Source organism: Zingiber officinale, chromosome 4A (assembly GCF_018446385.1).
Source record: "Zingiber officinale cultivar Zhangliang chromosome 4A, Zo_v1.1, whole genome shotgun sequence".
Classification (NCBI taxonomy): Eukaryota; Viridiplantae; Streptophyta; class Magnoliopsida; order Zingiberales; family Zingiberaceae; genus Zingiber; species Zingiber officinale.
In genome coordinates this window covers 53,754,919-53,782,829 of record NC_055992.1, presented here as the reverse complement: position 1 = coordinate 53,782,829, position 27,911 = coordinate 53,754,919, and the positions used below count along the sequence as shown (strand labels likewise).

Here is a 27,911-nt window from a genome sequence, read left to right as displayed (position 1 = left end):
GAAAAGGTCGGCAAGAAACGGATGGAGAGTTTGCTTAGGAGCGTTGATGAGGATGCAGACATGGAGGAGATCAGCAGCTTTGGGCAGCTGCTCAGGCATGGAGTGGAGGAGAATAAGAAGCTGTGGTACTTGGCGGCGCCTGCCATCTTCACCTCAATCGCACAGTACTCTCTTGGTGCCGTTACCCTGATCTTCGCCGGCCACCTCAGTACCCTCGAGCTTGATGCCGTCTCAACAGAGAACTCGGTCATCGCCGGTCTCGCCTTCGGAATCATGGTAATATTCTTTTTTTCTCATTAAAATAAAAAGATCAAGTATAATGATGTGATCGAAATTTAATTCTTGGGCGAAACTGGTAGTAAAATTTGTTGGATAAAAAATATATATAATTTTAGTTAATTTTATTGGTTATTTCTGAAGGTGATTGGTCAGTCTCATGAAAATTTTTTATTGGACATCAAGGATAAATCGAAAAATGCACAGTGGACAATCCAAAAATCAAATATTCTTTAATTGTGGAAGAAAAATTCCTAAAAATATGATATAACTAAAGATCAAACTATGAATATCTGAATGATATTTTATATATGGTATAATACTGAAAACTATTAAAGTTTCTTAGATGAACTTACATGAATTAGCACGCATTAAAGGGTGTGGAAAATATCCAAGAAATCTTTTTTAATGCTTAAGTTATATATCTGAGAGCGTGAACTTGAAAGAGAAAATAAAAACATAAAGGAGAGGAGTTGGAGTATATGAAATATGGATTCTCTCAGTGTCGTCGATCGGTCGATCTATTTTTCTAATGATTGATCGTGTGCAGAAACCCAGGGTCTGAATCGGACCTGGCTGAACCTAGCTAGATCCGATCGGACTCTTAACCGGGTTAACCGAGCAATTATCTAGTTCAACAGATCTGATATATAATCGGCCAGTCTCTAAATGGACCGGTTACAGTCAATTTATTAAATAAATTTATGTTTAATAATTTTATTTTGATTTTCTTAATTATAATTTTTTATTTAATAATATTTATTATATTTTAGTAATATTAATATTTTCGTTCAATATTAATTAACCTATTCAATATCTCTATTAAAATTAATATTTTTAACTTATTTATCTTGAATTAAGATATTCTATATCTCTACTAAAATTAATATTTTTAACCTAGTTTGATATGAAATTATTCTACCCTTCTTTTATTAAAGTTAAAATTTCAATTTATATATCTTAAATTTTTTAATAAATTGAGTCTATTTTATTTTAACTCATTAAATTTATTAATCTTACTGAACACTCTTATTTACTCAATAGACTTATTTTATTTATTTAATATTAAATTTATAAAAAATATTTAACTTATATAATATATTTAATAAACATAATTTATTTAACAATAAAATTATATCTCTATAGCTAAAAGCTATGAACCAATAAAATTAATGAAAAAATATAACTTTTATATATATATATATATATATATATATATATATATATATATATATATATATATATATATATATATATATATTGATATTTGATATCTAAGCAACTTTTTTTTTTTTATTTTTATTTTTGAATTAAAAAATTAATTTAAAAAAATCAATATTTCCTTATATATAAATCTTTAATCCATGAATATATCCTCTAAACACATTACAATACTCAATAAATACTTAAATTTATTTCATTTTTATTTATTTTTTTACTAAATACTATAACCCAATTGAAAAATCTAACCCCTAGAGGTAAAATCTTAAAAAAAGAAAATAACTTACAAATTATAACCCAATTGGAAAGCATGAATTAATCCTAGAAATAAAATTTTAAAAAATATTTTAATTCAAAATTTTTAAAAAAAATAAAAAAAAGGTTGATATCCTGCGCGACGCACACAGTCGCGCACTATGCACGTCACGCAGGATATCAATACTATATATATATCCTTGGACGGGTCTAAACCAGAGCCAACCTATACTTGTAAACCAATCAATGGTTGGTTTTGGCTGTTGGACGCGATTTGGGCGGTTGATTTTTTATTTTTATTTTATTTTAAATTTTTTTATACATTTATAATTTTTTTAATATTATTTTAAAATATAATAATAATTTTGAACTATCTTAAATCATTACGAACCGTGAATTAAATCATGAACTAATATAATTATCATTGATAGTTAAGATTAAGACAACGACTCTAAATTGTAGTCGAGTCTAATCTTGTGATCCATATGGTTATTTGTTTCCTAAGTGAGAAGTCATTGTGATATGGATCTAGAGGTGCTTATCCAGTAAAGATCTAAGTCCCCTCCCAATATTAATGTCCTCCCTCTTGTGACCATTTCTGGTAGGATATATTGTCTGCTTATTTTTGTTAAGTTAGAATTATGTATTTAACTTATATTAATTTTAGAGGTGATTGATCTGACTTTATGATAATTTTTTATCAGTTATTACGATAAATTGAAAAATACACATAGCGAATGATCTACCATCCTAGTATTTTTAAATCAATCATCTATTAAAAACAATTTATCCTTAATTTATCGAGACTGAGACTCTTAACTCTTAAATATCTTAACTAAAGAAAACATTCTATCGTAGACCATTGTTCGAGGCGTCTGTATGCCCGTTCTGGTTGGATCTTAAGGCAGCTTCCTCCTACAAAATGCTTGTCTAATTATTATTTATTTGTTCTGCCTGTACGGTCAAGGATGATCGGGGCTTGTGGCCTTTTAAAGGGCTAGACCACCATGCGAGGCTTGAGAAGCATGCATGCTTGCGATATTAGTTGCGCATGAAGCTCGATCATACTTTGAGCGGATCTTTTTGAATTTGTGACACTTAAGTCAAGGTACTCAAGTTGTCGAGCACTGAGGATGCTGAGTTGGAGCTAGCACTCGGATGGCCAAGTACCCTGAATGCTTAGACAAGTGCTTAGGGTACCGAGGACTTTAGAGGCTGCTTGGGCTGCGGAGCTTTCTAGAGGTCAAGACAGATGCTTGGGCCGTTGAGCATCTTAGAGATGCTGAACACTTGAGTCCTGTCAATGACTCAAAGGTTTAGGTTAAGCCAGGAGGCGGATTGATACCATGTGTGTTGGATTTGCTAATATAGAACTCGAACCATGTGAGCTCGGCCGGCTTACTGAGCTGAAAGAGAATCATTATTTAGGGTATCATGGAACATGGCTAGAATATGATTTCAACGTATGAAACATGTATGAGAAAGCGACTTATTCTATTAACGCAAGTTTGTGACAATTTAAATTTAAATACCTTAAATTCTCTCCAAATTCTTGATATGAGACTAATTAAAGCCCATATGGGAATCCAAGACCACTCTTTTCTTCTTTCTTAATTCTCCATGTTTTTATTAAATTGTAAACATTTTTAGTTTGAAGAATTTATGTTGTGGTAAGAAATCCGTACAAAACAAAAACTTATGGTGCTCTTGGAGAAGAAATCGGTGAAGAATTTGTCGTCGGAAGAGTGATCACGAATGAACAAACAACCCTTCACAGTTCATGAACCAAATCCCTCTTGATGTTCTCTTTGCACACTCTTCCTCTGATTGCCTTGGATGCATATATAGGAGGAAAGGAGGAAGAAAAATCGACAGGAAGAGGAATGGACAAGTAACGCCCATTCTCTCATTAATGTGTGCAGTCACTGCACACATCCAACATCTCCCACTCATCCAAATCAATCAATAAATGTGATCTAGTCACAAAGATCATGTACAAACATTCAATTCATACTTCAGGAGAAATAATTGGTGTGACAACAAGCACACTAAACAATTACTGCTAAGAAAGTTGTTATACTTAACTTAGATGCTCTATCAAACGAATCAGAAACATCAATATCTTACTTTTACCCCAGATTAAATCATTTATATCAATATGAACATCTCTAATTTCTCATAATGACTATTATATCGATAGCATGTTCAATATCTTCAATTAATACAATTATTCATAATCACATTTTATATACTTAAAAAAAATAATTGGTCGACCAGTAAATAAATGTCAAAAATATAAATATATTTTAATCTTCCTTTTTAGCTAGAATATATTTATTCTAATCAGTCATTTTCCTAGTTATGCTCCATAGATCGAATCATTCATAGCCAATACATGTTAAAGTAGCAGACATTGATTAGAACTTCAAGTAGACAGCTAAATAGTCACTTAGAGTAAACTGAGATTAACTTATAATCTCAAGGGTCTCACATACTTTGCACATGTGATATGAATCACATGCTATGATGTTTTTCTCTTTACCAATAAAGAGTGCATATTTTTCTCAAAATTTAATATCGTACAGATTTTATTTTAGACATACCTAATGTCTAATCCTGAATTCAACTTATGAATCCTAATTTGGCTTTTAGTAGATTTAGTAAATGGTGTGTTCATTTACTTTGATCATTATTAATAGATAAATGATCCAATTTTGACACATCTATGAAGGTGACCCTAACTTATGAGTATATCTCTATTCACATCTACATTAGTTGTTTAATAAATAATGGTCTTACCACTATTTATACTTAACAAATAGAGATAATTATACATGTGAGTAGACCAATCTCAACCTGTCAACATGCTCACTGAAACTTTTATCCAAAATGTAATAACAACATATACACTGAATAAATCATGATATTTTATAATGTGTTACATTTTAAAGTCCCAAGACTTCATATATTCTTGAAATAACTCTTTAGTCAATGCTTAGTAAAAAAACCTACAAGCATAGCAAGTGTAGGGATATACTCAAGAATTATCTTTTTTCTTATCAATAATATTCCTTATAAAATTATACTTAATTTCTATATGCTTACCTTTGTTGTGATATTTGGGATCCTTAAAAAAAGCTATAGTAGCTTGATTGTCACAGAATATTATAACAGGACTCTCACTATCTTCAACAATTTTCAAATGCTTCAGGAACCTTTTTAACCAAACAATTTCTTGCATAGCAGCTACACAAGTCGCATACTCAGCTTTCATTGTTGACTGTACTATACAAGTAAATTTCTTATTGTTCTATGAGATGACATCATCATTCAATAATAAGGTATAGCCATATGTGAATTTTGTATCATTAAGGTCCCCCACCCAATCTACATCTGTGTGACCTTTTAGGCTCATGTTTGTTCATTAAAAATAGAGACAATAATTTGTTGTCCCTTTGAGATATCTAAATATCCTTTTCACCGCTTTCCAATTTCTTAATCATGAGTTTGATTAGAAACAACTAACTAAGTCAACAACATATCTTATATTAGGATGAGTATACAACATAGTGTAAATTAAACTACCAATGACATTGACATATGGTTTTTTCTTTATCTCGGCTATTTCTTTCGGAGTGTTGGGATACATACTTTTATTCAGAATAGTACCTCTTACTGCAAGTATTTGTTCAAGGTTGCAATTAGTATCTTAGTAATATAAGCCTCATAAGACAAACCCAAAAGTTTTTTTGATCAATCTCTAATGATCTTTACTCCTAAGAAGTGTTGGTGTAAGTTGTACTAACGGTCTGACTCAGGTTTTGATAAATGACAAAGTAAGTTAAGTTAGATTTAATGTGATCTAACAATTTAACTAAGTATGCAAGAGAAGTCCAGATAGGTCGATGAGCTGATCGGATATCTGGCAAGAAATCCAGTTAGGTCGACAAAGAGAAGTCCAGATAGGTCGATGAGCTGACTGGATATCTAGCAAGAAATTCAGCTAGGTCGACAGACTGACTGGATAGTTAGTATGAAGTCCAGATAGGTCGACGGGCTGACCGGATATTTGGCACGAAGTCTAGCTTGGTCAATGGGTCGACTGAATAACTGGCATGAAGTCCAGACAGATCGACGGGCTGACCGAATGTTTGGCAAAGCAGTAAGTTAAGGTAATTCACTAGAGGAGAGTGACTTGGTGAGGACACACTCCCCGTTTGAGGAAACAGTAGGCGTCGATCCAACTTAGATCCATTTGTGAAATCTAAGTTGAGATCTTGACTAGATTCTAGTCTCGAGGAGACAAAATCTAATTACTACTCTGGACTATAATTATACTAACACTTGTTTTGTAGGGTCATATAAGTTTTATTGTCTCGGACTAACTTCATTTTGCATGAAATAAAGGTTGCTAAAAAAGTTGGTCCGGGCGCCCGGAGTGGTCTGGGCGCCCGGAAGGGATCCGGACGCTCGGAGTGGTTTGGGCGCTTGGAGTGGTCTGGGCGCCTGGAAGTGATTCGGGCACCCAGAAGTGATCCGGGCACCCAGAATGCTTAAAATCAATCTTCTCGCCAGCTTGGAGCCCGTTAATTGGATAGCTGACGTCACGGTCCAGGTGCCCAAAACTGCCTAGATAAGCAGCCTTCCACTAGGAGCACAAAACATAACTTCTCTATGCAATTGCTTTCTTGTGTGTTGCTCCAAAGACGCTCCTACGACGCTGTGAAGCTTCTCCGACAACCTGCAACTCAATTTTTATTTTCCTTGTTGTTTATAACTTTATTTTATAGTTCTTATACTTATTGTGTAACTCTTTTGCGAACTATTAGTGGATTGCCAAATGCAAAAACTCTCACATGCGGGCCTTGGAGTAAGAGTCAATGAAGGTTTCGAACCAAGTAAAACTTGGTGTGTTAGCATTGTTTTTGTTATTATTTTCCGCTGCATACTTTGACTCGATAACGATTTTTCAACGATCGCTATTCACCCCCCTCTAGTGTTCTTTTCGATCCAACAAGTGGTATCAGAGCAGGTACCGCTCTGATTTGGTGCAACCACCAATCAGGCAAAGGGGGTGAAAATTTTTGTTTTCTTATTTTTAGTTTTAAGTTTTTCTACATAATCCAAATTGGTACAATTACCTTTTTGGAAACATTTTCTCGTAGCAAACCAATATGAATTGGTGCAACACCAATTCAATCTTAATATTTTTATTTTATCCCACACTACTAATCCAAGATTACAAGTCTTGCGACCATCTTTGTTTTTCTTTATTGTGTGCAAGAGTTATAGCCTAAAACAAGCAATACAGCACTGTCCGTCCTCCCCTCTTCAACGGTGATGACTTTCTGTACTGGAAGAAGTGAATGGAGGTCTATCTGAAGACTGACTTAACCAGTGGTTCAACATCACCAGAGGCTACAAGGTTCTGGGTCGTTAACGTCGGAATTCCGATAGACCCAGAATAGTGGAATCCAGAGATAAAGAAGAAAGCCCAAATAGATTTTAAGGCTCTCAACACCTCCAGTGCGGGCTAACAAAAGAAGAACTGAACTGTGTCGGCCCACACGAAAATGTGAAGGAACTATGGGACAAGCTCATCGAATTGCACGAGGGAACCAATTACGCGAAGGTAACCAAAAGATACCTCTATCTAAACAAACTATTTAATATAAAAATATAGGAAGGAGAAACTTCAAGTTAACTCCACGTGAGGATAAAGGACATCCTCAACGGGCTTCACAACATCGACTACTAGATGGAGAACCACGACCTGATAAGGTATGCCCTTAACGGGTTTCCTCGAAATGCACTGTAGGCATCCATCATGGATGCTTACAAGATTTCGAATAATCTTTCCAAATTAAAGTTAGATGAACTATTTTGTGAACTTAAACTCCATGAACAAACTAACTCAAAATAGGTCGAGAAAAGAATTTACCTTTTAGCAGGTTCCTCTAAAGACAAGTTAAGAACCAAACCTGAACTTGAATGTGAGTCTGACCAAGACCCAGAAGATGAAGAATACCTAGTGAACTTGGTAAGAAAAATGTTCACCGGGAGAAAGAAGAATTTTAGTAGAAATAACCTGCAGAAGATCAACTCCACCACCGATTCTAACAATAAAAACGTGGCTTGCTTCAGATGCAACAAGAAGGGGCACTACAAGAACGAGTGCTCAAAGATAAAGAATGACAAAACCAAGACGAAAGCAATCAATGAGACGTGGGACGAATCATCTTCGGATGAATCGAACACCGAAGAACAGAAGCACCGAAGTTACCTTACACTAATGGCCTGTGAATCAGAATCGAAGGTGAATTAGAAGACGAGTCCGAATCCAAATCGAGTCACGAGTTCGTACTCGTTTTTGAAGGTTCCGATGAGGTATACCTTAATTTAAGCAAAAAAATTTTCAAAATCATTACATGCTTAAATAAAAAATTAATCAAAAATGGAAATTAAAATAAAATACTTCTTGAGGAAAATCAACACCTCAAGGAATAAATAAAAAATTCTAATCCAAATCAAGTTGTAAAACTTGAGAAGGAAAACTCAACATTAAAAATTAAAATTAACAAACTTAAACGACTGTTAGAAAATTTTACAACTAGATCTAAAAACTTGAATCAAATTCTTAAAATTCAAAAAGTTGTATACAACAAATCTAGGCTTGGATATAAGTCCAGTCAACAAATAAATTATTCATATCACTCGTAACTCAAAATAAAACACAAATTAAAGCTTGGGTTCCAAAAGCGTGCATAACCACGTAAAGTAGGAATTAATCAATACTATATACCCAAAAATAAATTATATTATGTAAAATCAAATAATCCAAATCAAAGTCCAAAACATAAAACTAAATCAACTAAACAAAAGACAAATCATAGAAAGAACTATAGAACCAACTCAAACCCAAACTTTCATCAAGTCTATTATAATTACAAAAGTAACCGATATAAACTGAAAACCAAAACTTAAGAAATCCAGATCAATAATTTAGGGGAGGCTCCAAACTAGTTGACACCTCCAAAAATAACCTACCTGATAGGGTAATTAGGATTAGAGTAAAAAGGGACAAAAGTTTAACTAGACCTACGGTACTGGTAAAGTTTTGGATGATAATAGGTTAAGGAAGCTTTGTTTATGCATGACTAGGAAGATATGACTTTGACCTGGTGCATTTGGCTTAATGGAACTAACTGAAGTTACCCCTTGCGAAAACTAACTAGTTAGACAAAGCTTTTGTACTAAGTTTAGTGAATGAGACTATTTGAAAAACCTCGAAGACATAGTTACTCTAATGATGCCCAGGTGACTCACCATAGCCCAGAAGTTTATCTAAAAAATATCTATTTGTTGAACCCAAAACTAAACCTGAATCTAACATAAGGTTAAACCAAACTCTAAAATTAAACTTAACTCATCTCATAAAATTATAGGATTCCCTGATTGAAAACATAGATCGGGTGAGATAATTAAGAACTTAAAATTAAATTAAACTTAAACTTAAAAATTAAATTAAACTTAAACTTAAAATTAAATTAAACTTAAAAATTAAATTAAACTTAAACTTATTGTTAAAATTAAAATTAAAATTAAATTAAACTTAAAATTTAAAAACTTAAACTTAAAAAATTAAATTAAACTAAACTTAAACTTAAAAATAAATTAAACTTAAACTTAAAAATTAAATTAAATTTAAACTTAAAAATTAAATTAAAATTAAACTTAAAATTAAAGTAAACTTAAACTTAAAAATTAAATTAAACTTAAACTTAAAAATTAAATTAAACTTAAACTTAAAATTAAATTAAACTTAAAATAAAAAATTAAATTAAGTTTAACTTAAAATTAAAAATTAAATTAAACTTAAAATTAAAAAATTAAACATAAAAATAAACTTAACTTAAACTTAAAAATTAAATTAAACTTAAAATTAAAAATTATATTAAACTTAAAATTAAAAACTTAAACATAAAAAATTAAATTAACTTAATTAAAAATTAACTTAACTAAAACTTAACTTAATCTAAAACTTAAATTAAAATTAAAAGTTAACTTAACTAAATCAACTTAAAATTTAACTTAAATTAAACTTAACTTAAAATTTAAATTAACTTAAATTGACTTAACTTTAATTGACTTAAAATTAAAATTAACTTAAATTTAACTTAAAATTTAAATTAACTTAAAATAAAACTAATCTTAACTCCTACCTATTGTAGGAAACTAAGTAGATATTGGACAGTGGTTGCTCCAAACACATGATTGGGGATAGTGGTTACTAGCCTATATTGCCTAGTAATAATAAATGACTACTCTAGATTCACTTGGGTAAAATTCTTAAAAAATAAAGATGAAACATTTGAAATCTTTATTAATTTTTGCAAACAATTTGAAAATGAAAAAAACCTAAAAATTAAAAGAATTAGAAGTGACAATAGAGGTGAATTTAAAAATCATAACTTTAACTAATTTTGCCTTGAAAATGGTTACCATCATGAATATTCATGTCTTAAAACACCTCAACAAAATGGAATAGTAGAAAGAAAGAACAAAACTCTACTTAAAGCCTCTAGGATGCTAAATGAGTATAACATACCAAAATACTTTTGGACAGAAGCTGTTAGCACAGTCTGCTATGTACAAAACCGAACCACAATAAATAAAACTGATAATAAAACTTTATTTGAAATATATTATAACAAACAACCTAATATTAAATACTTTAAAGTATTTAGGTGCCAGCTTACATACTAAATACAAGAGAATAGTTAGTAAAATTTACACCAAAAATAGAAAATAGGATCTTTGTAGGATACTCATTAAACAATAGAGGTTATAGAATATATAATAAAATTACACTAAGAATTTAAGAAACCTCAAATATAAAATTTGAAGAATCCAACCAAAATTTAGAACAAACCTAGATTCAATCAATTGGTTTTATTCAAAGTAACACTAATCAAGGGGGAGCCAATGAAAATCTAACTCAAGAAGAAGAAGATCAACCTCAAATGAATGAACCTACTAGAACCATAAGAGTCAACCCAAATCATCCAATTGACCAAATAATTGGTGACCCATACCTAATAGTTCAGACTAGGTCATCCTTCAGAAACTTAAGTCAGATATCCATAATCTTAAAAATTTAACCCAAAATAATAGTTGAATCTTTACTTGACCCAGACTGATCATAACTATGCAAGAAGAGTTAGCCCAATTTGAGAGAAATGAAGTATGAGACTTAGTACCACCACCTAAAAATAAAAAGATAATAGAAATAAAATGGGTATTCAGAAATAAATTAAGTGAAAATGGAGAGATTATTAGAAATACGATTAGACTAGTTGCTAAAGGGTTTAGTCAAGTAGAGGCACTTGCCTATGATGAAACATATGCCTCAGTAGGCAAACTAGAGTCCATTAGAATGCTACTTAGCTATGCAACCCATAAAGGATTTAAACTTTATCAAATAGATCTAAAATCTACCTTTTCAAATAGCCTAATAAAAGAGAAAGTTTATGTAGGTCAGCCACCTGGGTTTGAGAGTTTAGATCATCCTGACCATGTATTTAAACTTAAGAAAGCCTTATATGATCTTAAACAAACACCTAGGGCATGGTATGAAAGGTTAACGTCTTACCCAATTTCCAAAGGGTTCAACCAAGGACAACTTATATGGAGAAGCCTCTTGGATCCTTTAACGTTGGACAACTGGTATAAAAGGTTAACCTCTTACCTTATCTTGGTTATACCGATGTTACATGGTATAGAGAAGCTTCTTGGATCCTTTAACTTTGGAGGCAACTTGTTCAGAATCAGTGCGCTACACTCCTCCTTCAATGATATCGTCTCAAAGTCCTTCTTTCTTTAGTACAAAATGATGTCTCTTATAAACTTGACAAACTTTCGCACTTGGTCTAGAGCATCAAAGAGAGGTATATCTATGCACAACACCTTGATCTTCTCCAAAATTTTTTCAAATTCTTCGTTCTTCTTAGCTTTCACTAGCCTTTATTGGAAGGGCATTGGAGGTACATAGGTTCTCAGTGTATGATTGTGGCTAGATTTATCATTCTTCTTCTCAAGTTCCTTTTGAGTATGATCATCATCAAAGTCCTTCTAAGTATATCTATCCATGTGGACTTGGTCACCTTCTTTGTTCGTTTGAGGCACAGGAGGTTCAGTTAGGGCTTTACCACTTCTCAGGACAATTGTGTGGCAATGCTCAATTGGATTCGATTCCAGTTGTCCTATAAATCTCCCCAGAGTTCTCGTCAAGGAGCTAGCAACCTATGCAAGTTAAGTTTTAAGTACTTTAATTTGACTTTTAAAATTATTGACCATACCTTTCAGTTGTTTAACATCTTCTCTTCTCTGGGATAGCTTGGCTATAAAACCTTCCATCATCTTCTCCATTCTATCTAGTTGGGAGGAAAATTAAACTTCCATAGCTTGCCTAAAATTTCTCTGCCCTCCCTGATTTTGATTGTTCTAGTATAAAAAAAAGGAATGATTTCTTCAACTAGGATTATATATTTTTGAGTAGGGATTGTTCAGCCTTGCAGTGAAGTTGTTTATCGCATCCGCTTGTTCAATTTTCACTAGCTGGGCAGTAATAGTTCCCAGTTGACATATGTCTGCTGCATGCCCTGCATCACCACATACCTCATAAGATGCATTAGTAAGGTTTAAAAAATTTTCATTAAACATATCAAACCTCTTAGCTAACACATCCATTTTGGCTACAATCAAGTCAAATGTGTTCACATCATACTTACCAATGGCTTTGGCAAAGTTACATGATTCAGACACCCACTTATGATGATTAAGTATCATTCTCTCAATGATCTCCTCAACCTCATCCAACCCTTTATTGATTAGAGCACCACCAACTACGGAGTCTAGGGACACTTTCGTCTGGTAGGTACTTTCATTATAGAAGGTGTAGGCGATGAGCCACTTCTCTAATCTATGGTGAGATCATTGGTGTAAAAGTCCTTTGAATCTATCCCAAGGTTTGAATAAGGATTCTCCATCTTTTTTTTCATAAAGTTGGTGATAAGATTCCTCAAGTGAGGTAAAAACTTTTCGAGGAACCGTTGTTCACATTGGTCCCATGTAGTTATGTTGTATGCTGAAAGAGAGTTTAGCCAAGCCTTAGCCTTATCCCATAACATGAATGTGAATAGAAACAATCTAATAACATCTACGGAGGCACCATTATACTTCATGGTACCACATATCTCTAAGAATACTTCTAAGTGTTGATTGGGATCCTTAGTAGGTCCTCCACCAAATTGATTCTGTTGAACCATTGAGATCACAACAGACTTTAGTTCAAAGTTGTTCATCTTAATCGAGGGTCTAGTGATGGTAGACCTTAAGCCTCTAGCGCTTAGTGCGACATAATCCTTTAAAGGTCTATTTGCTACTCCAAGGAAAGTAGGCTCACTATGAAGATCTCCTTCTCGAACAAAACTTGGAGGTGGAGAATCCTAATACAGGAAAGTGAATATCAGAAATAAAAATAGAATGGATTTTAAAGTACAAAAGTGTGTTTTTGAAACCACTGTGACTAGGACTCTATTTATAGCCTGTTGGTCGAATCTGATTGTTTGTTGATATGGCACAATCTAGGAGTTTGGACCATCTCCGGGTGCCCCCAGCATGACAAAACTCTATCTTCATGCAACAACCAATTGATAAAGTTTTATTCACTTTCGGACATCCGAACCCGCTCCGAGCGCCTAAACTTGCTTTGGGCGCCTAGACTGCTGTTGGCGTGGACCCAAAGTTGATCCATTGCATTGAGGCACCCTTTCAGCACCAAAGTGGTACAGGTGCCTAGACCATCTTGTCCGGGCGCTCAAACAGTTCGGGAGCTCCTGCAGACTTAGACACAATGATCAAATATAATAGGACTTAACTTAACTTGGTTGATCACACGAAAACTACCACGGGATACTTACAATTTCTTCTTTTTTGATGTGAGCAATCCAAGTTAAGTTAGGGTAAAATCAAACAAAAAGTAGTAAAATAATAGTTAAATAATTTGCAATTACTAAACATGTTATGCAATACAAAAAATATACATCTCCTATACTTAATCTATAATTCTCCCTAGTTGATCACATTAAAAATAAAAATATTCTTTGAAAATAAATTTAAAATAAATTCTAAGAGATACAAAAACAGTGATAACATTCAGAAAAATTATGAAGTCTATATTTCAAATATCTAAATTTTTGTGATTTATAAATCAATTTTAGAAAAAAATATTTTTAATCATTGAAAAATTTTGAAAATTTTTGTAACTGGTAAACAGGAATATCCAAATAGTGATAAATTTCCATGAATAAATGGAATTAATATAAGCAATAATAATTTATTTTCTATAGAAAGATATATATATATTTTTTTAAAAATACATAACAAGTATATTTTGAGCTAAAAAATTCTTGCATCTTTTTGTTAATATATAAAACAGAAGTTATATCTTTAGAAATATTAAAGTTTTTAAGATTGAGTTTTTGATTTTTTTAATATTAAAACTTAATATTTTTATAAAAAATTCAATAATGATCAAATAATTTTAAAAATATTTTATTTTACAAAGAAGATGATATTTTATTATAAAAAATAAAAATTTCAAAAATAACTTTGTCAAATAATTTTAAATTTAAAGATATAATTTTTGTTAAAAATTTCATAAAAATAATACAACATTCAAAAAAATTAAATTTTTTCCAACAGATAAGTAATAAAATCCTTTTTCAAAAAAAAAAAAATTAAAAAAAATTAATTTTATAAAAAATCAAATGAAACAATTTATTTAAAAAAAATAATTTTAAGCATGCAATGAAAATATTAATGCAAATAAAAGTTAGAACATACATGAAAATTTAGCCTAAGCATGATTTTGGAACCCAATATAGGTTCTTACCTACTAGATTAATGAGAAATTTTTTAGAAACATATTTTCATGATTATTTTCTAATTTAGCCCTTATGATATCTATAATACTAATTTAGTCATTGATAATTTGAAGTAGTAAAATTTGAACATGCAGAATTTTTAAAATTTTCTATTTGTTCTTTCAATCTTTCATTTTATTTCATCTTGTCAAAATCTTCTAATCAACAAAATTTTGCTAAGGTTTCTTTTAGTTCTTTGTTTTCCTTTAATAATTTTTTATTTTCATTTCTAATTGACAAAAATTCTTAGACAGTATTTTAATAAACTTGTATAACTTGTCAGGAGGTAGAGATTGTACCTTAATAAACCTATATAACTTGTCAGGAGGTAGAGATTGTACCTGACTTACCTTGTCGATCTCATTATATGATCCTCCCCTTGTAGGACTGCTTCTCTCTAATATTGCTCCCCTTTCATCAATGCTCTCGATGCTAATTTCAGATGAGCTTGCTTTGTTATCTTCTTGGTGACTTGCCATCAATGCAAGTCCGACGTAGGCTTCAATCTCTAACTCTAACGATGTTTCATCCTATGTCGCCTCTAGGTTTTTGTACTTTTTCTGGGTTAGTCTTTTATCCTTATCATTGTTCTTTAATTTTGAGCAGTTGTCTTTGAGGTGCCCTTCTTCATTACAGTGATAGCATCTCACTTTTCTTTTTCTTCTTTTGGCCTATACTTGATTGAATTTATTAGATCTATTTTTTTAAAAAAATTCTTACCATAAATATCATTTTGTCATTGCCGAGAGATGTTTCAGAATCTGGTTCATCCATTTTTGCCTTTAAGGTAATGTTTTGATTTGGCTCTTTCTTTAGATCTGTACATCTAGATTCATGAATTTCAAAATTAGAAAATAACTCTTCTAGATTACTTACCTCTAAGTCTCTAGAGATGTAGTATACATCTACTAAGGTTGACCATTTTGGTGTTCCTGGAAAAGAGTTAAGCGCATACTTTAGCTAATCTCTATTAGTTACCTTTTCCCAGAGATTCTTGAGTTCAATTATTAACTACTTTAGCTTGGCGTGTAGTTGAGGGATCGTTTCACCTTCCTTTAGTCGAAGATTTGTCAGTTGGCTCCGAAGTAGATCTCTTCTTGCAAGCTTGATTTCGGAGGATCCTTCCTGAAGCTATAGGAATTTTTTCTAGATATCTATTGCAGACTTATAAACTCTGATCTTGTTGACCTCTTGTGGTGGCAGCACAATTAGCAGATTGAATTATGTTTTTCCATTAGCCATAAATTCGGCTTGTTCCTTCTTTGTCCAGTTTTCCTCTTTCTTTAGCTCACCATTGCTATCGGTTGGTACTACAAAATCATTTTTCAAAATTAAAAAGATATCGAAATCTATTTTGAAATATACCTATATTTTCTTCTTCTAGTGGGCAATGTCTCCCTCGAAACTTAGGCGGGTGGATACTTGCTCAAGCCATTGTCTTCTGTGCTTCGGTTCACGGTTAGTTCTTTCAAAGCAGTTGGGCTCTGATAGCAGTTGTAAATCCTATGTGACCGGCAAGAGGAGGGTGAATTGCCCTGTAAATAAAAAAATAAGTATACCTTTCTCAAACTATTGGGCTTAAATAATTACATATTTAACAAAAAGATAATAGAATTAAGAAGAGTATGAGATAAATAATTTTACTTGGTTTACAATCAGAATATTGCTACTCCAAAGAAAGTATGCTCATTATAAAGATCTCCTTCTCAAATAAAATATCGGAGGCGGAGAAACCTCATACACGAAAGTGAAGCTTGAAAATGAAAAATAGAATGGATTTCAAAATATAGAAGTGTATTTTTGGAACCACTATGACCAGGGCTTTATTTATAGTCTGCTAGTCGAATTTGATCGTTTACTGATGTGGCACAATCCAGGTACTCGAATAGTCTCCGAGCGCCCCCAGCATGGAAAAACTCTATCTCCATGCAACGACCAAGTGATAAAGTTTTATTCACTTTCAGGCGCTCAGACCCACTCCAAGCACCTGGACTGCTGATGATGTGGACCCAAAGTTGATCCATTTCATTGAGGCACCCTTTTAGTAATAAAGTTGTTGGTGCAGGAAGCATCCGACGACTGAACCGATGTTTTGATTATGACAAAGGGTTCAAGTTAAGTTGTTTTGTGATCTGATATGTGTGAATAAGTTTGCAGAAAGTCCTAACTGCGGTTAGGCAGGTAGAAAACCCTAAGGGGCGGTAACCTTAGGTCCTAGGGGGTGGTAACCCTAGGTAGAGGAAAACCCTAAGGAGCGGTAACCTTAGGTCCTAGGGGGTGGTAACCCTAGGTAGAGGAAAACCCTAAAGGGCGGCAACCTTAGGTCCTAGGGGGTGGTAACCCTAGGTGGAGGAGAAATCCTAAGGGGAGGTAACCTTAGGTCGTAGGGGGATGTAACCCTAGGTGGAGAAAAATCCTAGGGGTGGTAACCTTAGGTCGTAGCGGGTGGTAACCCTAGGTGGAAAGTCCAGCCAGTCTGGAGGACCGGACTGGCAACAGGTATGATCTCCTGAGTGGAGTAGGTGAAGGTGCGTTCCCCGAAAGAGGGAAAAGTAGGCGTCGGTTCGACCTAGGGTTTCCGGTCGAAAATCCGAAGTTAGAACCGGACAGTCCGGTGACTGTCAAACATTTATAAATATGCTATTATTATGTACTAACCTTGTCTTGCAGGATATGTGTGTGCTTTTGGGACTAACATGTCTTGCAGGGTCAAAAGAACCAAGTTTACCTCGGATGAACAGTATCCGAGGCGCCTCCATGGAGCTTGGAGGCGCCTCGGGTGCAGAGTGTGAGCTGGCTGCGAAGAGGAGCTGGAGGCGCCTCAATGGTCATTGGAGGCAGCTTGGACCGCTGCTTTGAGGTGCCTCAACGGGTGATGGAGGCACCTTCAAGAGGATAAGTTGTGACCAGTTCTGTTCTGATCCACGCGGGTGACTCGGCAAGTTGGAGGCGCCTCGGACATGCTTGGAGGCGCCTCGGACATGCTTGGAGGTGCCTTCAGCAGGTTATATAAGCAGATCTCGAGCAGCACTTCAAGATATCAATTGACAAGCAATATTTCCTCGATTAGCTGCTAACGAGACAGTCCGACAAAGCTACAACTCGATGCCGACGACCCAGAGCTTTCGAATTTTTGTTTTCTATTGTCGTTGGTATAATTTCTTTTTGTACTTAGTTTGTAACACTTTTACGAAATTATAGTTGTTGCCCACCAAAAAGTGATCAACGATCGCGAGCCTTGGAGTAGGAGTCGCCACAGGCTCCGAACCAAGTAAATACCTTGGTCTTCTGTGTGTGTTTGTTTATTTATTTCCACTATGCTTAATTCTCGATCGTTTTATGAATCCGAAATGCGTGAAAGCCACGAGCGCTATTCACCCCCCTCTAACGCGGTCTCGATCCAACAAAAGTGGTTCGGGCACCTGGATTGGTTAGCCTTGTGCTGACCATTCAACGCCTTCTCTGTCGCTTGGGTGATCTTGGACATCCAGAATTGGGTTCACTCGAACCCATCTTCCGGCCTTCTCTTCAAGCAATCTTCCGCTCTGACTTCTCATCCCTCGAAAATGTTGTACTCTTCTCGTCCGCCAGCGTACTCTTCCGCAGCACCTCATTCCTCAGACGCATTGAGCTCGTCAACTCTTTCCTGTGCCATCCTTTTTGCTAGTTATTCGCTCGATTTCTTATGCTCCTAAGCTTCTGTACACTTAGACACAAGGATCGAACATAACAGGACCTAATTTGACTTGGTTGATCATACCAAAACTACCATGGGGTACTTACATCTAGGTGGGTCGACCAGTTGAATCTCGTGACTCGTGCTGATCAGTCTGTGGCAAGTTTGGGTTGGCCAGCAGATTGAGAAGAAAAAAATTCTCCAAAGAATTTTTTTTCTCAAATAAATAAAAGAAGCAGGAATAAGAGATTTAGAGGTGCTCTTTTTGTGTACTTAAATTTTAGAAAAAAATAAATATGAATTATACTCTTCATTAGGAAAAAAATTAATATACCATAACCAAATAAGTATTGCAAATTATTAATCCTTTCATAATTTCTTTGTTGACATGAATCTCCAAAGATAATAAACACACAAAACCTTGCTTGATTATAGTTCCATGAAAGCCATAAGCTCTAAACCCGCTTAATCTGTAATCTAAATTTAAAATTTTTAATCTTTTTTACATATTTTTTATTTTTGGGTGGGCTTGTGGATTGGCCTGCCTAACCCGCAACCCATCGTGGGTTGGGGATTTCCCAACCAGTCAAGATGATGGGTCAGCCTGCCCCACCCCACCCTATCCCACCTTGTCCCACCCTGTCCTGTCTCACCCCACTAAATGGTAGGTCCGCCATGGGTTGGTCTGTCCCACTACTGATCGACCCATCTGACAATTCTATTGGTAGATTCAGAAGTAGTATAAATTATGGATAAGATGGATCCATCACCACTATCTCAAGAATATATATTTTTGGGATTGGCAAGCCAAGCACACATACACTCCTCTCATCAAGAGATTATTGTAGATTAGGGATAGTTTCATAGCCACAGTTGGATTCTAATAGGTTGTAGTACAGTGTTTGACATCATGGTTTAGTCCGGACAAGGGAGGGGAGAGTACAAAAGGCATATGATTATTTCAAAGGTACTAGTTCGAGAAAGCCATAGGTGAAGATGATAACCTACTTACAGCCTAGTCATGCCTTCACCTTATAGATGCTAGCATACAAGAGACTGCCTACTAGGGATAGGCTGGACTGCATCGATGGCAAGAGCTGCACCTTTTGTGGATTAGAGGAGTTGTAGGAGCATCTGTTCTTCACATACAACTTGTTCAAATAGTTATGGAGGAGGATCAGATATTAGTTGCAGATGAGACAGAAGATGTCTACATATCGTAGGATGCTGATGGTCTTCATCCTCCACTACTATGGGACTAGTAGCTTGTTGAAAGTTTGATACCTTACTATGTCACCCATGATCCATTATGTATGGATGATAAGGAACCATTCTTTGTTTGAGAGTGTGAGATTTGATGTAGAGGTGATTTAAAAAAAGTACAAATTCATGTATACCAATTCTTGGATATCTACTCAAGATATAATATTTCATCATATATAAATAACTATCCTTGACTAATATTGTACATCTTTTATATATGTTAATCCATGGGACCAATTCTAATGGGGCCGTTGGTGGTTCCACCTTTCATTAAAAAATAAATATTATGTCTTATTTTGTTGATTATGACCGCTAGGGTGACGGTTCCACCTTTTTGCCGATTATGACAACAAGAGTGACATATAGAAAGGTGGATATAAATATATTAATAAATAATATAGTATTAGTTAATAGAAATATTAAACATAGTTAGAATTTAGAAAAAATTAGTTTAAAACAAGCAGACTCATGGAGTTGAGCCTATAATATGCGTCATATTCGGCCCGAACTCATGTTGCCCGTGCTATCTTAGTCCACGAACCCCATCCTATAGCACCATCCTACGCCAATAATGATCTCGGATTGACTCAATCTATTTTGTAGTTGGGTTGTGCTGGGCATTGTTTCATGTAGCAATAAATCAAACACGCATTTAAAATTATAGAAATATTAAAAGTTGGGTTGTGCTGAGCATTGTTTCATGTAGAAATTAATCAAACACACATTTAAAATTATAGAAATATTCAAAGACATACCTAATTTTTATATTTCTCGAAGGTTACATTTATTTTTTTATTCTATTCTTTCCACTAAATACTGGTGTTGCATTTAAAGAAAATTTAAAGAAATACTACGCTGATACTGAATTGTAAAGAACAACACTCATAACTCATAATGTATTTTAAAAATCAATATTAATGTAGTATTGTATTTAACTATCGATAAGTTTGGATGGCTAGAATTTGGCTACTAAAAAAATAAATTTATCTAATTAATAATTAATTAAGCTAAGTTAAAAAATTAATTAAGCATTATTAATAAAAAAATTAATTAGTCTATTATTTTAGAAAATTGAAAATAGGTGAGAAAGAATATAATTAACTCATAAAATATAATATTATCCTAAAAATTAGATATAATAATTCTAAAAATTAAAAAAAAATTCATTTTAACTGGCATACCACAATTATGCTATCCTTTAAAATCGAATGACATTGTCATTTCAATACAATATCACTGACAATAAAGTGAGAAACAATTGCATCCAAAAATCTGAAAGTTAAAAGTGTCTTCTGGTAAATTACCTTTGCTTCATGCCATATCGTATCCAACCCATTGGTCGTCTCTGTTAGAAATTAAACTTGTTTTTCAATATAAAAGTTATTGATAAAATTTTGTGGAAATAGAATAGATAAAGTAGTAATCATGATAGGAACAAGAATTTCGTGAAGATAAAATAATAATAATAATACTAAAAAGGTTATGATTATCTAAGTTTGATGCTTATCCAATAAGGCTATAAATATGTATTTTTTTTTCATGAATGAAGCAAGTTGAGTTTTTATTTTATTCTCCTTCTCTTCCACGTAGAGATTCTCCTCCTCCTCTATATTTTTTATCCCATATTTTCTTTTATTTCTTCTCCAATAATTCTTTTTCTAACAAAGTGGTATCAGAGCCATGGCTAATGGAGGTATGGTTCCCTTCCAAGTTCCAGTACTCAAAGCAAGTAATTATGACAATTGGAGTATCAAGATGAAGGTGCTTCTTGGAGCTCATGATGTTTGGGAGGTTGTAGAAAAAGGCTACGTTGAGCCACGTGATGACTCAATATTAACTCTGACAAAAAAAGATAGTCTGAGAGATTTAAGAAAGAGAGACAAGAAGACTCTTTTTCTCACTTATCAAACTTTAGATGCGGATGGTTTTGAGAAAATCTCAAGTGCGACTTCGGCCAAGCAAGCATGGGAAAAGCTCCAAATCTCATATCAAGGAGAAGAAAAAGTAAAGAAGGTATGACTTCAGACATTAAGAAGTCAATTTGATGCTTTTTGTATGAAAGAAGGTGAGTTAGTATCCGATTACTTTTCTAGAGTCTCTACCATTTCCAATCAACTAAAGAGAAATGGTGAGAAACTAGAAGAAGTAACTATTATTGAGAAAATTCTTCGATCATTGGATTCAAAATTTGATAGCATTACAACCATCATCGAAGAGACCAAGGATCTACAAGTCATGATGATTGAGCAACTTCTGGGTTCATTACAAGCCCATGAAGAAAAGAAGAAGATAAATGAAGAAATTACTCAACAACTCCTAAAGACGACTCTTCAACAGACAAAGAAAGATGAAAGCTTCAGTAACAATAGAAGTCAACGTGGAAGAGGTTGTGGATATGGATGAGGCCGTCCTAATGAGCAAAGATGGGTTTCCAACAACAACAATGAAAGAGGAGAACATTCAACAAGAGGACGTGGAAGATGGTACACAAACTTGAGGTATGATAAATCTCAAGTTAGGTGCTACAATTGTGACCAATTTAGGCATTATGTAAAAGAATGTAGATTGCTCAAAAATAAAGTATATGAAAGAGCAAATTATGGAAGAAAGAAAAGAAGAAGATAACACCCTACTGCTAGCGTATAAAGATAATGAAAGAGAAGAAGATACAATTTGGTATCTCGACACTGGTGTAGGCAATCACATGTGTGGGAAAAGAAACATGTTCGTAGAGCTTGATAAATCAGTTGGTGGTAATGTATCCTTGGGAGATGAATCAAAGATTGAGGTAAAAGGCAAAGGTAACATTCTCATCTATTTGAAGAATGGAAACCATGAATTTATCTCAAATATTTTCTTTGTGCCAAATATGAAGAGCAACATCCTAAGCATAGGACAACTTTTGGCAAAAGGATATGATATTCATCTAAAAGATGGTATGCTCATCTTGAAAGATCATATTGGTTGCTTAATTGCTAAGGTGCCTATGTCAAAAAATAGAATGTTCTTACTTAATATTCAAAATGATGCTATCAACTGTCTCAAAATTTGTTACAAAGACATCACTTGGCTATGACATCTTCAATTTGGACATCTCAATTTCGAAGGACTAGAACTGCTTTCAAAGAAAGAGATGGTGAGAGGACTACCTTGTATCAAACATCCTGATCAAGTATGTGAAACATGTCTACGTGGGAAACAATTTAGAAGAGGTTTTCCAAAGGAGTCAAGTTCAAGAGCTCAAAAGCCTCTTAAACTTATACATACAGATGCTTGCGGTCCGATAAAGCCAAGTTCACTTGGTAAGAGTAATTATTTCATTCTTTCATAGATGACTTTTCTCGAAAAACTTGGGTATACTTCTTGAAGTAAAAATCGGAGGTCTTGGCATATTCAAGAAATTTAAAGCTACCATAGAAAAGGAGAGCGGTCTCGAGGTCAAAGCTATGCGTTCTGATCGAGGAGGAAAATTTACCTTAAAAGAATTTTAAGAATTTTGTGAAGCCAACGGAATACGATGACCCTTGACAGTTCCAAGATCCCCTCAATAAATTGGAGTGGCAGAAAGAAAGAATCGAACTGTCCTTGACATGGCAAGGAGCATTCTCAAAAGCAAGAGGCTACCAAAGGAACTTTGGGCAGAAGCGGTTGCATGTGCAGTATACTTATCCAACCGATCACCAACAAGGAGTGTGTGGGGCAAGACACCACAAGAAGCGTGGAGTGGAAGGAAGTCTGAGATTTCTCATCTAAAAGTTTTTGGAAGTATAACCCCGTTCATGTGCCTGATAAAGCAAGAAGCAAATTGGATGATAAAAGTAAGAAGTTTATTTTTATTAGTTATGATACTAACTCAAAAGGGTATAAACTATACAATCCAGATACTGGGAAGACAATCATCAGCTGAGATGTCATATTTAATGAAGAAGAAGAATGGAATTGAGAATCTCGAAATGAAGATTACAACTTCTTCCCGTACTTTGAAGAAGAAGATGTGGAGCAACTAAGGGTGGAGCAACCAAGGGTGGAGCAAACAAGAGAGGAATCTACTACTCAACTAGTAACACCAACATCAAGTACTCAAGGAAATTCATCTGCATCAACTTCAAGTGAAAATTTAGGTGAGAGAGTACCACGCTTTAGAAGCTTATGAGACATTTATGAGGTAACTGAAAATCAAGATAATATTACTCTATTTTGTCTCTTTGCGTATTACGAGCTTATAGATTTCCAAGAAGCTATAAAGACTAAAAGGTGGAAAGATGCGATGGATGAAGAAATCAAGGTGATAGAGAAGAATGACACATGGGAGTTAACTACTTCCTAAAGGACATAAGGCGATCAGTATGAAGTGGGTGTACAAAATAAAGAAGAATGCCAAAGGAGAAGTTGAAAGATATAAAACAAGATTAGTGGCAAAAGGCTACAGTCAAAGATCTGGTATTGATTATGATGAGGTATTCGCTTCTGCTGCTCGATTAGAAATTGTCAGACTAATTATTGCTTTAGTAGCTTAAAATAAGTGGAAAATACATCAAATGGATATAAAATCTGCTTTTTTAAATGGAGTTCTTGAAGAAGAAGTCTATATTCAGCAACCATTAGGTTATGAAGTTAAAGGATAAATATACAGAGTTCTAAAATTGAAAGACTCTCTACGGGCTAAAGCAAACACCAAGGGCATGGAATAACCGAATAGACAAGTGCCTGCAAGAGAAAGGCTTCATCAAATGTCCTTATGAACATGCATTATACATTCAGAGTAAGGATAAAGATGTTTTGATGGTATACATATATATTGATGACTTGATCTTCACAGGAAGCAATTCAAGTATGTTTGGAGACTTTAAAGAAGCGATAACTAAAGAGTTTGAGATGACTGATATTGGGCTCATGACATACTATCTGGGCATTGAGGTGAACCAAAGGGAAGATGGAAGCTTCATCTCACAAGCAGGTTATGCAAGAGAGATATTAAAGAAGTTCAAGATGGATAACAGTAAGCCTATAAATACCCCAGTAGAATGTGGAGTCAAGCTGTCAAAGCATGATGAAGAAGAAAAAGTTGATCCAACATTTTTTAAAAGTTTGGTTGGAAGTTTACGATACTTGACGTGCACAAGGCTTGATATTCTTTATGCTGTTGGACTTGTTAGTCGCTACATGGAAGATCCAACTACTACCCACCTTAGAATTTTGCGCTATATTAGAGGTACGATAGATTTTAGATTACTTTATTCAACATCTAACCACTTCAAACTTGAAGGATATAGCGACAGTGATTGGGGTGGAGATATAGATGATAGAAAGAGTACTACAGAATTTGTGTTCTTTTTGGGAGATACATCTTTCACTTGAATGTCAAAAAAACAGCCAATTGTCACACTTTCTACTTGTGAAGCGGAGTATGTAGCTGCGACTTCATGTATTTGTCATGTTATTTGGCTCAGAAATTTATTGAATGAGTTAAGTTTACCACAAGAAGAGGCAACCAAGATTCGAGTTGATAATAAGTCTACAATATAACTAGCAAAAAATCCAGTCTTCCATAATAGAAGCAAACACATTGATACACGCTTTCACTATATCAGAGAATGTATTACAAGAAAAGAGGTGCAAGTGGAATACATAAAGTCTCAAGATCAAGTTGCTGATATTTTTACCAAGCCACTCAAATTTGAAGACTTCATCAAGATGCGATATTTGCTTAGAGTCATAAAATCAAGTTTAAGAGGGGTGTTGGAAATTAAACTTGTTTTTTTTAGATATAAAAGTTGTTGATAAAATTTTGTGGAGATAGAATAGATGAGGTGACAATCATGATAGGAATAAGAATTTCGTGAAGATAAAATAATAATAATAATAATAAGATCATGATTATCTAAGTTTGATGCTTATTCAATAAATCTATAAATATGTATATTTTTTTTCATGAATGAAGCAAGTTGAATTTTTATTTTATTTTCCTTCTCTTCTACATAAAGATTCTCCTCCTCTTCCATATCTTTTTCTCTCATATTTTCTTTTATTTCTTCTCCCATAATTCTTTTTCTAACAGCCAATTACTAAATTTGACAATATTACCTATTTGAGGTTAATTTCAAGAATCACACACCATCTCATCTGCTTCTCTCCGACGCAGCTCGGCATGGGCAGTGCTTTGGAGACACTCTGCGGCCAGGCCTTCGGAGCCAAGCAGCTAGACATGCTCGGCGTCTACATGCAGCGCTCCTGGGTCATCCTCACCGCAACCTCCATCTGCCTTCTCCCCATTTACGTCTTCGCCACTCCGGTCCTCCTCTTCTTCCACCAGGACCCCCAAATTGCATTCCTCGCCGGCAAATTCTCCCTCTACATGATCCCGCAGCTCTTCGCCTATGTCCTCAACTTCCCCCTCCAAAAGTTCCTGCAAGCCCAGAGCAAGGTCATGGCCATGGCCGCCGTCTCTGCAGTGGCCCTACTGCTGCACCTCCTCCTCAGCTGGCTCCTCATTGCGCAGCTCAACCTGGGCCTCGTGGGGGCGGCCATCTCGCTTAACGTCGCGTGGTGGTTCGTGGTGCTCGGCCAGTTCGCATACATCGCCATGGGGCATTGCCCTGGTGCTTGGAATGGCTTTAGCTGGGGCGCTTTCAGGGACCTCGCGGCCTTTTCCAGGCTCTCCATAGCTTCTGCAGTCATGATGTGGTACGCACACAAGTTGATCGTTAAATTGCCTCGTCTATACTCAACAACATAATGTAATAAGTAATGCATTTGCCTCTAATTATTTATGCAGCGTGGAGTACTGGTTTTACATGTTCCTCATTGTCCTAGCAGGCAACCTGAAGAACGCACAAGTTGCAGTGGCTGCTATTTCAATATGGTTAGTCTCCAACTGCTTAAGTATTCTAGTTTCTTAGCAATTAACTTGTGTGACCAATTGACTCTCCCCTTCCAGCATGAACCTATATGGCTGGGAGATTATGGTGTTCGTTGGCTTCAATGCTGCAATCAGGTGATTGACATATATATATATATATATATATATATATATATATATATTCATATTTATTTTTTTTTCCTTCTAAAACAAATCGATATTCAATACAGTGTCAGGATCTCAAATGAGCTGGGAGCACGCAGGCCTAGAGCTGCCAAGTTCTCGATACTGGTAGTCATTGTGTCATCACTCTTCTTTGGCATCCTCTTCTTCTCCTTGGTTTTGTTTCTCAGGGATGTCTACGGCATACCCTTCACTAACAGCCCAGAAGTTGTGCATGCGATCACTGACCTTGCTTTGGTCTTTGCCTGCACACTTCTTCTCAGCAGCATCCAACCTGTTCTTACAGGTTCTTTTGGCAATCATCAATTCTTAATTTCCTAATTTTCAGCAACAGCTCGACATTTAATTACCTGAGCATTTGCAGGTGTGGCAATAGGAGCAGGATGGCAAACATTGGTGGCTTATGTCAATTTAGGCTGCTACTATCTTGTGGGAATTCCTGCTGGTTACATTCTATCATTTTATTTTGATTTGGGAGTGAAGGTATATATAAGAATTTGATATGATATCATAATCCTTTTTTTTCTTACCATTTATTTCTTCGGGAGTCTTGGCACAACGGTAAATTTGTTGTTGTGTGACCTAGAGGTTATAGATTCGAGTTTCAAAAATAATTGTTTGTAAAGTAAGATAAAATTGTATACAATAAATCCTTCCTCGGACGTCATATTGGTGGGAGCTTTATACACCGAACTATCTTTTTTTTTAATTCATTTCTCTCATTAATGATTTTTGGATGTAGGGGATGTGGAATGGAATGCTCATAGGAGTAGGACTGCAAACCTTAGTGCTCATTGGCATTACAGTGGGAACAAACTGGGACAAGGAGGTGATCATTGATTCAACTATCTCTATTTATGTTTTCTTTGTGAATTCATATAACTAATTAAAACTCATTTGAAGTTGAATTAAGATTGGCCATGAATTCATGCATACAGGCAAAGGAAGCACAATCTAGGATAAGAAAGTGGGGAAGCTCTGTGAATTAATCATGAGCCAACCAATAAAGGATATCGAGGAACAAATGCTATATTTGAGAGTGCCCAAAATGCAATCGCTTTAAAAATTATATTATTTATTTGATAAATAAAATTAACTATTTGAAGGTGCATTTTATATGTATGTGATTTGATCTTAAACTTAATTAATGATGTGCACAATACAATGCATTATATGAGAGAAACTGTGATTA

The 27,911-nt window shown here is 34.5% G+C and overlaps 1 protein-coding gene across 1 annotated transcript; it reads left to right on the top strand.

Moving 5' to 3' along the window:
- The first annotated feature begins 1 nt into the window (after position 1).
- LOC121969915 (protein DETOXIFICATION 33-like) lies at positions 2 to 27,911 on the top strand. Its single transcript, XM_042520233.1, has 8 exons — positions 2 to 276; positions 25,820 to 26,361; positions 26,453 to 26,539; positions 26,615 to 26,671; positions 26,767 to 27,005; positions 27,084 to 27,202; positions 27,462 to 27,548; positions 27,658 to 27,911. The coding sequence occupies exons 1-8, from the start codon at positions 22 to 24 to the stop codon at positions 27,706 to 27,708; spliced, it is 1,437 nt and encodes a 478-aa protein (XP_042376167.1). The 5' UTR covers positions 2 to 21; the 3' UTR covers positions 27,709 to 27,911.

What these genes read in the sequence shown, in the direction of transcription:
- LOC121969915 (XM_042520233.1), top strand. Translation starts at nt 22, where the DNA reads ATGGAGAGTTTGCTTAGGAGCGTTGATGAGGATGCAGACATGGAGGAG. An exon ending in GTCTCGCCTTCGGAATCATG is followed by an intron (nt 277 to 25,819) that starts GTAATATTCTTT and finishes TCTCCGACGCAG; the next exon opens with CTCGGCATGGGCAGTGCTTT. An exon ending in GTGGCTGCTATTTCAATATG is followed by an intron (nt 26,540 to 26,614) that starts GTTAGTCTCCAA and finishes CTCCCCTTCCAG; the next exon opens with CATGAACCTATATGGCTGGG.